Here is a 10,965-nt window from a genome sequence, read left to right as displayed (position 1 = left end):
TGCGGTACACGGGCCTCTCACTGTTGTGGCCTCTCCCCTTGCGGAGCACAGGCTCCGGACGCGCAGGCTCAGCGGCCATGGCTCACGGGCCCAGCCGCTCCGCGGCATGTGAGATCTTCCCGGACCGGGGCACGAACCCGCGTCCCCTGCATCGGCAGGCGGACTCTCAACCACTGCGCCACCAGGGAAGCCCCAGAGCAGTTTTGAGTTACAGTCAAGGTCACACAGTGAATGGCAGACCGGCCTCAGACTCAGGTTCTCTTGACTCTCGACGTCAGGTTCTTTCGGCCAGAACTCAGCGGCCCCTGTTCCTTAGGGGGTGCCCAGCACAGCAGCCATGACGCTGTCAATCAGAGCAGAGCTGGATGCTTGATTCCACGCGTCCATATGCTGCACCCTGATGGGGCCCATCTGGGCTTCAAAATGCTGCCAGGCCCCAAGGCCAGGCCCCAGCTCTGCCTCATGGGACTTGAGGGCACTCAGAGAAGCAGACAGTGCCAGGCAGCACGGTGACACTACCCTGCAGAAGCCTGCAGCTGGCCCCGCTCTCCAGACCTGCCCACGTGTGAGTGGTGGAGGGGGTGGGCCTGTGGGCGAGGTTGAACTTAGGTCTGCCCTGGGAAAGGCTACTGAGAGCGGAGGAAAGGCTCTCGTGCCCAAGTTTCCAGCAAATTCTGGGCAGGAATGTGAACGAGGCAGAAAAAGCCAGGAGGTAGAGGCTTTGATTCAACACAGGACTTCCCGCCTCATTACAAGGAGTGGAAGCTGTGAGAACATACAACTGAACAGAAATTGTCAAACCTGGGTGTGTTGGGACACCCAGGGGAGGACATCTTCTGGACAGGCGGCCTGGCGGAGAGGAAAGAACAGAGCTGATGGAATGAGAAGTCTTGGCTTCAAGCCCCACCTTCACCACCGACTGCTTAGAGTCACAGCCTCAGTTTACCCATCTGTAAAATGTGGCCAGTGCTCAGCACCTCACAGGAGCTGTGAAGACAGAAGGGAGGCTTCCAAGAGTCCCCCAAATAGCAGATCCCTCTGGGGGTGCGTGGAGGGGTGTCAAGTGTTCCTGCCCTATTGAAGAATCAGAACCAAAGAAGGAGCCTCTCCCTTGGGTCAGGGAGTATGCAGGGCGAAGGCCAGGAGTTTCCCATTGTTGTCCAGCCCCGGGGGCTCCATGAGAGGACAGACTTGGGGGCTGGGCGCCAGGCTGCATCTCTGCACCCGCCCCCTGGGGCGAGGCAGAAGAACGTCAGGTGCAGCCAGCCGGTACGGTCGTGGGCAGCGGAAAGCAGCAGCTTTGCTATTCATGTAGTCAGTAAATAAGTAAAAGAGGGCTTAAGCTTCGTGTACAGCAATCAGTTTAGAGCTACAGGGTAATTAGCGCTGCAGGGGGCTGCAGGGCTGCGGAGTCAGGTTTAAATGAGTGAGTTCACTTTCACTGAGATGCCCCCGGGAGAGCAGAAAACATAGCCCAGAGAGGAGCCCACCCTCCTGTCAGCCCACGAGGGGGCAAGGGCTGGGGGTGGGGATGGCGGGGTCCAGAGCCACAGAGAGAGCTGGGGGATGGCCCCCATCATGGCCAGCGACCAGGTGTCTACACACGCATGTACACGTGCACACACACACACACACACACTCCCATACACACAGAGCGATGCGCAGGCAGCTCCCTGCCTGAGATGCGCCGCTATCCTGGGCTGGCTGCTCCTCCCTTTGCACGTGACAATCACAGTTCAGGCGTCTCTATGAACTGACATGGGCACGTGTGAGGGGAAGCAGGGCCACCTCTGCTGAGGTCTGTACGCAGCCAGTGACAGGCACACGTGGAGGTGCCTGGGTGGCAGGTGATGTGCACCTACTTACCCAGTTCCACCGTCCCTGGCAACTCCGACCTCACCCCCTGATGCTAACTGCCTCTCCTTCCCTCCTCCCTGTCTTTCTCCCATCTGTTTATTCAACAGAGATTTATCGGGTGCCGACTGTGTGCCAGACAGCGCCAGGCTCTGGGAATATGAAGATACACAGCATACAATTCCTGCTCTCAGGGAACTTAATGTTGGGTTAATGGTGACAGTTAAGAAAGTGGGTGACCACAGTGCACTAGGACAATGGGATCAGAGGGGCACCGAATTCAGCCTCAGGGAGACCAGGGGAAGCTTTCCTGGGAGACTAGGGTTTGCGCTGAGACCCGAATAATGAGAAGCTGAGACCAAAGGGAGGTGAGTGTGTGGCGGTGATGCAGTTCCTAGAAGAGGAAACAGCACACGCAAAGGCCCACAGGGGACGAGCTCGGTGTCTTCCGGAAACCATCTGCGGCCAGGAGCACAGGGTTGGGGGTGGCTGAGGACACTTTGGTGGGGGGGTGATCCTGAGATGAGGCTGGGATGGTGGGCAGGGGTTTTTATCATGGAGGGTCTTGTAAGCCTTGTTCAGGAGTCTGAATTCCATCTGAAGAGTAATGAGGGACTTTAATCAAAGGAGTGACATGATGCTATTTGCATTTCTGGGAAATCCCTCTGGCTGCCGCAAAGCAGAGGGTGGACAGAGGGAGGGAGAGCACCTGGGGTCAGTACCTTTCTGTTCTCTCCCCTTCCGTGTGGGGGGGTGTGGTGAGGGGCTCTGGGGCAGCCGGGTGGTGAGCCCTGGCAGCGTTGAGCTGGACGGAGAAGGCTGTGGCCTTGGACTCAGCTGGACATCTCTGTCTGCTCACTTGCCGCAACTTGCAGGAGTCTTCAGCAAGTCTCTGCTGGCTCTGCCCCTTGGCTCTCCCACCTCTGGTGGGAGGGGGGCCCCTCAGAGCGGCTGGAAGGAGAGCTGTTAGGCTGATACGTGTGGCCCCAGGGCCCGCCAGAACCCCAGGAGCCTCAGCCAGGAAGGGACGTTGCGCCTCTGTGTGGGCCTGGGCGGGGTCCCACCTAAGTCCCTGGAGACGCACCCAAGAGGGATGCAGCCCCTCCCTCGGCGGCCTGGCCCCTCCTCTGACCCCAGCAGAGCGCCCTCTTGGCAAGTCTGGTCCTGGAGGAGGCTGTCCGTCTCGGAGGACTGGGGCAGAGGGCAGCTGTGCCTGGGCTGGCAGGGGGTGGGCAGGGGGCGGGCTGGGGGATTGAGTCAGGCCAGGGAGCGTTCTCAGGCTGGCCTGGCCAGGGCCCCTTTCTCTCCATGAGATCATATCTGGGTCAAAGAGCATGTAAAGCAGGCAGACCCCAGCGGTCACACAAAGCCCATTCAGCCCGGCCCCTATTCACTCACCTCCTCTCCCTCAGAGACCGCGCACTGCGACCCGGCGCAGCGCCTAAGCCCCAGCTTTGATGTCCAAGAACAGAAAACGGCGATTAAATGTTGTTTTAAAGAGGGAGAGCTCACTGCCCTCCCATCTGTCAAGAGAAAGCTGAGGCCTGAGCGGGAGGAGGGGGTGCAGGGGACTGTGAAGAGGCCTGGGGAACGAGCAGGGACCCCAAGAAGAAAGGGCTGGATGGATGGCTCGGAGGAATGGGGCAGAGGCTCCAAGTCAAACCAAATACATTCTGGGCCAAGGATCGTTTTCCAAGATGAGAAATATGGGGAGAGGAAGAGGATACTGGGAGACACAAAGGCCAAAAGGAAAGCCCAAGAGAAATGAGAGAGAGAGAGAGAAGGGGAGAGGAGCGGAGAGAAGGGAGAAAGATTGGGTGAGAGGAACAGAGAGATGAGGTGAAGGAAGAATGACAGAGCAGAGCAGAGAGAGCAGGACAGGAGAGAAGAAAGTACAGCAGGACAGAGCAGCCACCCGGCAGAGGGACTGTCACCATCCAGGGCGGCAAGTGTAGCCCCAGACGCTTTGCAGCTCACAACCCTCGGGTCACACAGACCCCAGCCCAGGGGCCCAGAGCACAGTCAGGGACCAGTCAGCGCCCAGAGCGCGCAGGTCAGGCAGGGAATTGGGCCTCCCTGCAGGCTGGTGCCCGGAGGGTATCACATGGAGGGTGGTTCCCAGATGCTGCTGGAGGCCAGGCTGGCCCCTGAGGCCTGGCACTGGTTTCACACCCTGGAGGGGCCGTCACCACACTCCCTGCTGTGTTCCTAAGTCTTGGTGACGAGACGGATTATTTTGATGATTCTGGTCAGCGCTGGGCAGGTCGGACGGCCTTGGGCAGAGGCGTTGAGCCAGCGTGTCTGAGATTGGGTGGAATTGGCTTCCCGGCTACATTTACGGGTAGGGCAACGCTCCCATCCCCAGGGACAGGAAAGCAGACACACCCAGAGAAGCAGTCTGGGCCCTGAGACGGCGGGGCGGAGGAGTCGAGCCCGTCTCATTTTGCGCAAATGCATTATTCTGCGAGTGGTGATGCCGGGCTCGCTCCCCCGGCTCCATCTCCTTTCTCCACTCGGTCCAGCTGCCAGACCTAAGGACCTTTAACTGGGAGGCAGCTTCTTGTTGAGAAATTGATGAAACTCACTTGGCTGCGAGGAAGAAGAAGGAAATATCTGTACAATAAAGGCCAGACAGGAGCCCCCTGCCTCTGGAGTCAGGAAAGAATGAACCTGATTTGGAATCAGGAGATCTAGAGGCAGGTTCTGACTCTGCCACTCACCAGCTGTGTGATCAGAACGCGTTATAACCTAAGCAAACGTTCCAACCCAGTGGCTTAGAATGTCAGCTCCTGAGGGCAGGGGCTTGTCTGCTCTATTCCCGCTGTATTCCCATGGCTCACGACAGTAACTGTGCAAGTTAAGGGATGAACGCCCACGTTGAAGGGATAAATGGACAAGGGCCTGCTTCATACATTCCTTGGACCAAGGATCAAATGCTATTTGTGTATTTAATGCTATTTTTTCAACTAAAACTCATTCCATAAATGTGTCATGAAGGTGGGTACGCACCTCACAAATGTGGCATAAGAGTGCCACATAAGTGAGGCTGGGGTGTAAGGTATTCTCTTTCCCATCCCCAGACAGAAATCTCGGATGCTCTCCACCCAAGAAAAGGCAGAAGGGGCAAAGCACTTTTTAAAAAGGGGGGACACTTCAAGCCAGAGACAACTGAATTAACTTTATTCTCTTCTAACTGCAGATTCAAGGTATACAACTGAACATTGCTATTTTTCTTATGAGACTTATAAATAAAAATACAAAAAATGTTCACTACAAAAAAATCTACTGTTAGTAGGATGTAAAAAATATTCTCTTTGCTATAGAAGGCACAAACTTCACTTAGTGACACATGGAGAGAGAAAAAAACCTGCAGCAGTAATTTCATATTTTCTTTTTTTTTTTTCTTTTTCTTTTTAAACCTTGTCAGAAACACTGAAATTACAAAGAAACGCATCAATCTACACGAAACGAAGGCAGATGCGGAAAGCTGCAACCAGGACCGCACAAGTTCACAAGTTCGGGTGAACTGCTTCAGGGCTAGGACAGATAGGGCTGGCGAGCACAATGTGGGGTCGCAGGGCTGGGCTGGGGCCAGAGCGGGCAAGAAGAAGGGGAGAGTGAAAGAGAGAATGAAACAAACAGAAGTGAGAGGGGAGGGAAGGGAGGAGGGATGGAGGGAGGGAGAGAGAAAGAGAAGGGGGGGGAGAGAGAGAGAGAGAGATTTGTACAAAAAGTAACCAGTAAAATTGAAGAAACAAAAATTGGGCAACCTCCTAAAATTAGGCTAAGAGGAGGTGCTGAGGTAGACATGAACTAGAACATCAATTAATTAAAAACACTATTCTGTAATACAGAGCAATTGGACTGGCACTTGTGCTGTCACGACAGAAGACAAGCCATGAAAACAAACAGATAACAAAACAAAACATAATACCCAAACCAAAAGGCTTAGTTTTGCTTGGTCCAGCAGGGCAGCAGAGCCCTCAGTGCTATAATTTACATACATATATATATATATTTATCTTTATATATATGGGTCGGATGTCATGGTGCACCACCACGGCCTCTTAACCTTACAAAGATCATGCATAACACTATGTGAACGACTCCTACGACACACGCCAGGAGGCTGGTACCCTGTCTGCAAACTGGGATGCCAAGGACTCAGGGAGGCGGGGCTTCAGGCTAACAGGCCTGCGGGGCCTGAACACCCTCTCCCCAGCCCTTTTCCCCTGACCCAGCTCCCCTGGTCTGTCTTGCACTCCTCCTGGTCGGCTGTGCCTTTCTCCTCCACCCATCAGTCTCACTGCGTAGGGATAGTCTGACCTTCTTCCCTCCTACTGAAATATCCAGGTAAGTGCCACCATGAACCTCCAGGAAGGAGGAAACAAGAAGGGAGAGAAAGAAAAGATTTAACATAGCCCTAGGAAGGACGAACACAGCCGATCTTTCCCCCCTTTTCTGTCCTATGTCCCGTGCCCCCAGCTTTCACCCTCGTTGGGCTTGCAGGGAATTGGCCACACATCTCCCCCAGTCCCCCCAGAGTCAGAAGGCTGCCCCCACCACTGATCACTCCCCTGTAAGGAGATGAGCCAAAGGGCCCCGTCCCTCCAAGGCCTCAACACTCCAGCAGCCAGTTGTACCAGTAGCATCCGGAAGGGTACCAGACACTTGTGAAAAATTGCAGCAGGTTTTCTTTTTTTTCTTTTCTAAACATGGAAAAACTGTTCAGGCACAAAGATTAAACAAGCCCGCGTTGCATCCCTGGATTGTACGGAATCACTGGGTCCCCCAGCCTCCCTTCCCACCCCTATACCCCAGATCTCCCTTCCCCGTATTCGTGGCCTCCTCCAAAGCAGCCCAAAGCAGCAATGATATGTACTATTTTATATCTCTCTCTTGCTATATATATATATATCTATATATTTGTCTATCCTATATACACATAGGATTTTAATGCTTTGAATGAGTGAAGGAGTGAATAGGGAAAGAGCACATGAGTGAGGGGGAAATGTCACCAAAAGCATTAAGGGACACGCTTATAGGAGCTGAACGTAGGAAAGGAACTATTAATCCACTTGGACTTTCCAGGCTGGAGAAAGCTCACTGTGCTGGATAAGGCAGTAGCAAGTAGGGTTGTCAGCAGTACCACAGCCAAAGGCAGCAGGGTGACCAAGGGGCCAGATGGCAAAGAAGAGGGATCTCACCTGGGGAGAGAGCAGTCTCCACCCTCCTCGTCTCCTTAGCCCTCTTCGTGCAGACACATCTAAAGCCTCCAGATGATTTCTGACCCTCACCTTGGCCATTAGGCCTGGCCACCTTGGCAAGGTCAGAATTCTTTTGTCTTTGTGAGCAGGAAGTTGGGAAAGAGACGTGTTGGAGTCTCTTCAGGGTGTCCGGGGCTTCATGGGAGAGGAGGGGAGAGTCCAGTACAGAGGTCTCCCCACTCAGCATCCTTCAGAGACCCCATGCCCCGACCCTCTCTCCCTACCTCTCGACCATGATCCCTCCCTCCGGGATGGTGGGGGCAGGCAGGGGCTGATTAGGTACCATCCAATGCTGCAACACCCGATTACAACAATACTGCATGATTTAACACACAACCGCACACAACAAGCACACGCACACACACGCACGTACAAAGGGATATTTTGTTGGTGGTGGTGGTGAATTTTCTTTTTGTTTTTTTTGTTTTGTTTTTTGTTTTCCTAGTCACATTACGAAAGGAAAGGGCAAGGTCCGGTAGAACTGATGAAGGAACTAACAAATATTACAAAAATATTACAATTTGTAAATATTAGCTCAACCCTCTCAGCTTTTACGAACAGCGGAGGAGACCCGGCTGTGTGGGAAGGGCAGGGGAGACGGAGAGGGGCCAACTAGGTCTGTGGAGTAGTTTGATTTTTCTTTTCCTTCCCCACCAAAGTTGAATGACATCTTGCTGTTCAAATACTGTTTTCTGGGATTTACAGATCCCCTGGGGGCCAGCCTGTCCCCTCTTCTTCCCAGATTGGGGGAGGCGGCAATAGTGCACAAAGGTTTCTTACAGACTGCCCCTCCCCCAATGATTCCACTCTTTTCACATTATAAACATGACAACTGCTCTAGTTACATATTTCAAGTTTAACTTTTCTTTTTTTCCTTTCCAAAGCACTAAGTCATTATTATAGTTGCAAAATAGCATCCTCCCTACATTATCATCCCCAATCAACGGTCTAGTGACCCAGTCCCCCCTGTCCGTATCCCCCCAACACACAACTTTTAAGGCCTTCAGATTTGGTGGGCGAGATTACAGGGGAGGGCAGGAGGGATGGGGCCGAGGGACAGGGGGGTGGTCACAGCAGCACCCATCCCTCCGACTTCCCTGTATGCCTCACAACCCTTCTCCCCAAAACCGCTTCCCTAAACCACTTTTTATAACCTAAGATAAAAATGCAGCCACAACTTTCTCAGAGAGAGAAAAGGAAAGAAAAAAACCACAACTCTTACAAATAAAGCATGAGATGAAACGGGAAGACCCGTCCCAAAGCGAACACAAATATTGCAAATGTGCTTTCCAAAAATTCAGGGAGGGGAGGCTGGGAGAAGTGGGGGGAAGCAGAGCAGCAGGGTGGGAGGCATGAAGGGAACAAAAGAACTGGACAAACATAAGAGGTAGCTTTTAGAAAAACAACACCCCCGCCCCATCGCAACAACACCCAGGCCGGCTTGTCCCCGACCAGCCCTGAAAAGAGACCAGTCTGGGCAACGATAATACACACAGAGGTGGGGTCACGCCTTGGCAGGGATCTGAAGAACACAGGCCCCCAGACCCGGATGACCCAGCCAACTGTAAGAAAGGTGGGATTCTCTCCAGAGTGTTTTAGGCAGGATGACATCACATCTGGGCCGAGCCGGCTGTGATTCTGCCGTGCCCCCAGCACCCCGTCCGTCCCCGGCAGGCACCCACCTTCTGCCCGGGCCTCCCATCCAGATCCTGAGTACTCAGCCCCTTCCGCACGGCCCCCTCCAGCTGGGAGGCTCATCGCTAGGGGACACGGGGAGGGCCTTGGCCAGCTGAAGCCTATTAAACTCGCCATTAACTTACACAAGAAACAGAAAAGAACACTCTCCCCATCCTTCCAGCCCCCAACCAAAAAAGAGATACAGGCAGGGGTCAAAAAAGCTCATGAGGTCACAAAAAACTGAGGTAATTCAAGTACAATGTGCTAACAGGTGAACAGAGGACACAGAAAAGAAGCAAAACGTAACACGAGGCAAAGCGCTCTCAACTCCTTCTCCCCCACCTCCTCCCCGTGGACTGGGGGGCCCTGGGAGCCAGGAATTCTGTACCGCCCTCTGGACCTGGGTTTTCCCATGGAGCTCAACAGGTCTGGGGTCCCGTGTATACAAAGGGTCCCCGGCACGACTCGCCGACACCCTCCCGGGGCAGGGGTCCCCCTCCAGGTGTAGGGCACCTCTGGAGAAGGACATCCACATCCCTCCATGGGCAACGAGCCCTTTGGTGGATCCCTCCTCCTAGGGGCTGAAGGAGGGCCGCAGGGGGTTTGTGTTTGTGTGTGTTTGTTGGGTGGGATAGTGTGTATTTAGTTGTTTCCTTTTTCCATTTTGGAAGCAAAAGCAGCTCAGCAGGAATCTGGCTTAGGACAGGGCTGGACTGGGATGGGCCCTTCCATTTACTTCATCTGCGTTCTCAGAAAGCTGAGGGTGCGAGTGGGGGCTCTGGAGTCAGACACAGCTTCCCCAACAGGGAGCTGGAGGATGAGGGATCCGTATCCATGGGGGGCTGGGAGGACAGGAGTCAACCGGGGCCGGGCAGCCAGGAGCTGGGGGAGGGGCTGAGAGCCCTGAGGCTCCTGAAGACCATGACGGGGCACCCAGGTGTGGTGGAGAGGAAGAAAGCCACAGATGAACTGAGCGACGGGAAGGGCGGGAGAACCCCTCCCGGCCCAGGCTGCCCCCAGCAAGCTAGAGCTGCCGTCGTCTGTGTCAGCCAGTGAGCCCGCCCAGCCCCAGCATCTGCAGGCCCCCTTCCTGCACCCCCGGCCCACCCATCCCTCAGCCCCCACCTCCCGAGGGGTCAGTGAGAGCACGGCAGGCAGAGGTGGTTTGGCTCTGACTGGAGGAGCCCTCCCCCCTTCCTAGTCTCCATTTCCGGACACAAAAGGAGGATCTGGGCGGAGGGAAGAGAAGAACATCCCCCCATCCGAGCTGAACAAAAGCCCCTCCACCTCCATCCAAGAAGAGCAGGCCAAGCTCCAGCCGGGAAAGGAGGGATGGAGGCCCAAGGGGAGGGGCTCAGCCAGGCACCCAGGTCACCTGGAGCCCCAGAGAGACCCCAGAGCCCGACAGCTCCCAGGTTTCCTTCTCCTTCTCTCTCTCTTTTTTCTTTGTTGTTTCTCGTTTATTTGTTTTTTGTTGTGTTTTCCTCACGGTCCTCCTGGACGTCATCCCGCTCCGTCTCTACTCCTCTTGTCCCCCGCCGCCCCCGCCGCAGGCGCCTCACACATAGCACAGGTAGAGGTAAGTCTTCTCTATCCTCCAGTCGGGCGGGATCTCCTCGGGCTTGTGGCCCTTCATGTGCTTCTGCATGGAGGACAGGCTGGGGCAGTACTCCGTGCAGATGGTGCACTGGTAGGGCGACGCGCCGTTGTGCGTCCGCAGGTGCTTGATCATGGCCGAGTAGTCCCGGGAACGCTGGTGGCACAGCTTGCACTCAAAGGGCTTCTCACCTGTGGGGGAGGGCAGGAGAAGGCCAGGACAGAGGGAGGGGGCTGTGACATGGGCCCCAGGGACGTTCTGCACCCTCAGCACCCCCCGGGCTTGCTGGACACTCCCATCCGTCTAGGTCAGCACTCTCCAGGGCAATGGACGCACCACCCAGCGTGGCAGCCGCGAGTCGCTTCTGGCTCCTGAGTGCCCCTGGGAACTACATTCTTTTTTTTTTTTCTTTTTTAATTGAAGTATAGTTGATTTACAATGGTGTGTTAGTTTCCAACGGATTACATTCTCAATCTTGTTCACTGTAACTAACGTAGATAGCCACACGTAGCTAGTGGCCACGATGTAGCCCAGCTCCAGCCCCTGGACTTATTCTTAACTCTCTCAGGG

General features: G+C 54.6%; 1 protein-coding gene across 1 annotated transcript in view; it reads right to left on the bottom strand.

Annotated features, from left to right (window-relative positions):
- Nucleotides 1–5,012: 5,012 nt before the first annotated feature.
- The window catches only part of ZBTB16 (zinc finger and BTB domain containing 16), a 195,162-nt gene continuing 189,209 nt past the window's right edge, over nucleotides 5,013–10,965 (bottom strand). The window contains exon 7 of the mRNA XM_004273381.4: nucleotides 5,013–10,586. Within this exon, the coding sequence (XP_004273429.1) occupies nucleotides 10,357–10,586 (230 nt within the window). The 3' untranslated portion in view covers nucleotides 5,013–10,356. The remainder of the gene's footprint in view (nucleotides 10,587–10,965) is intronic.

This window comes from Orcinus orca, chromosome 8 (genome assembly GCF_937001465.1).
Source record: "Orcinus orca chromosome 8, mOrcOrc1.1, whole genome shotgun sequence".
NCBI lineage: Eukaryota > Metazoa > Chordata > Mammalia > Artiodactyla > Delphinidae > Orcinus > Orcinus orca.
Note: the sequence above shows the minus strand (reverse complement) of the source record. Positions and strands in the feature narration are given on the sequence as shown.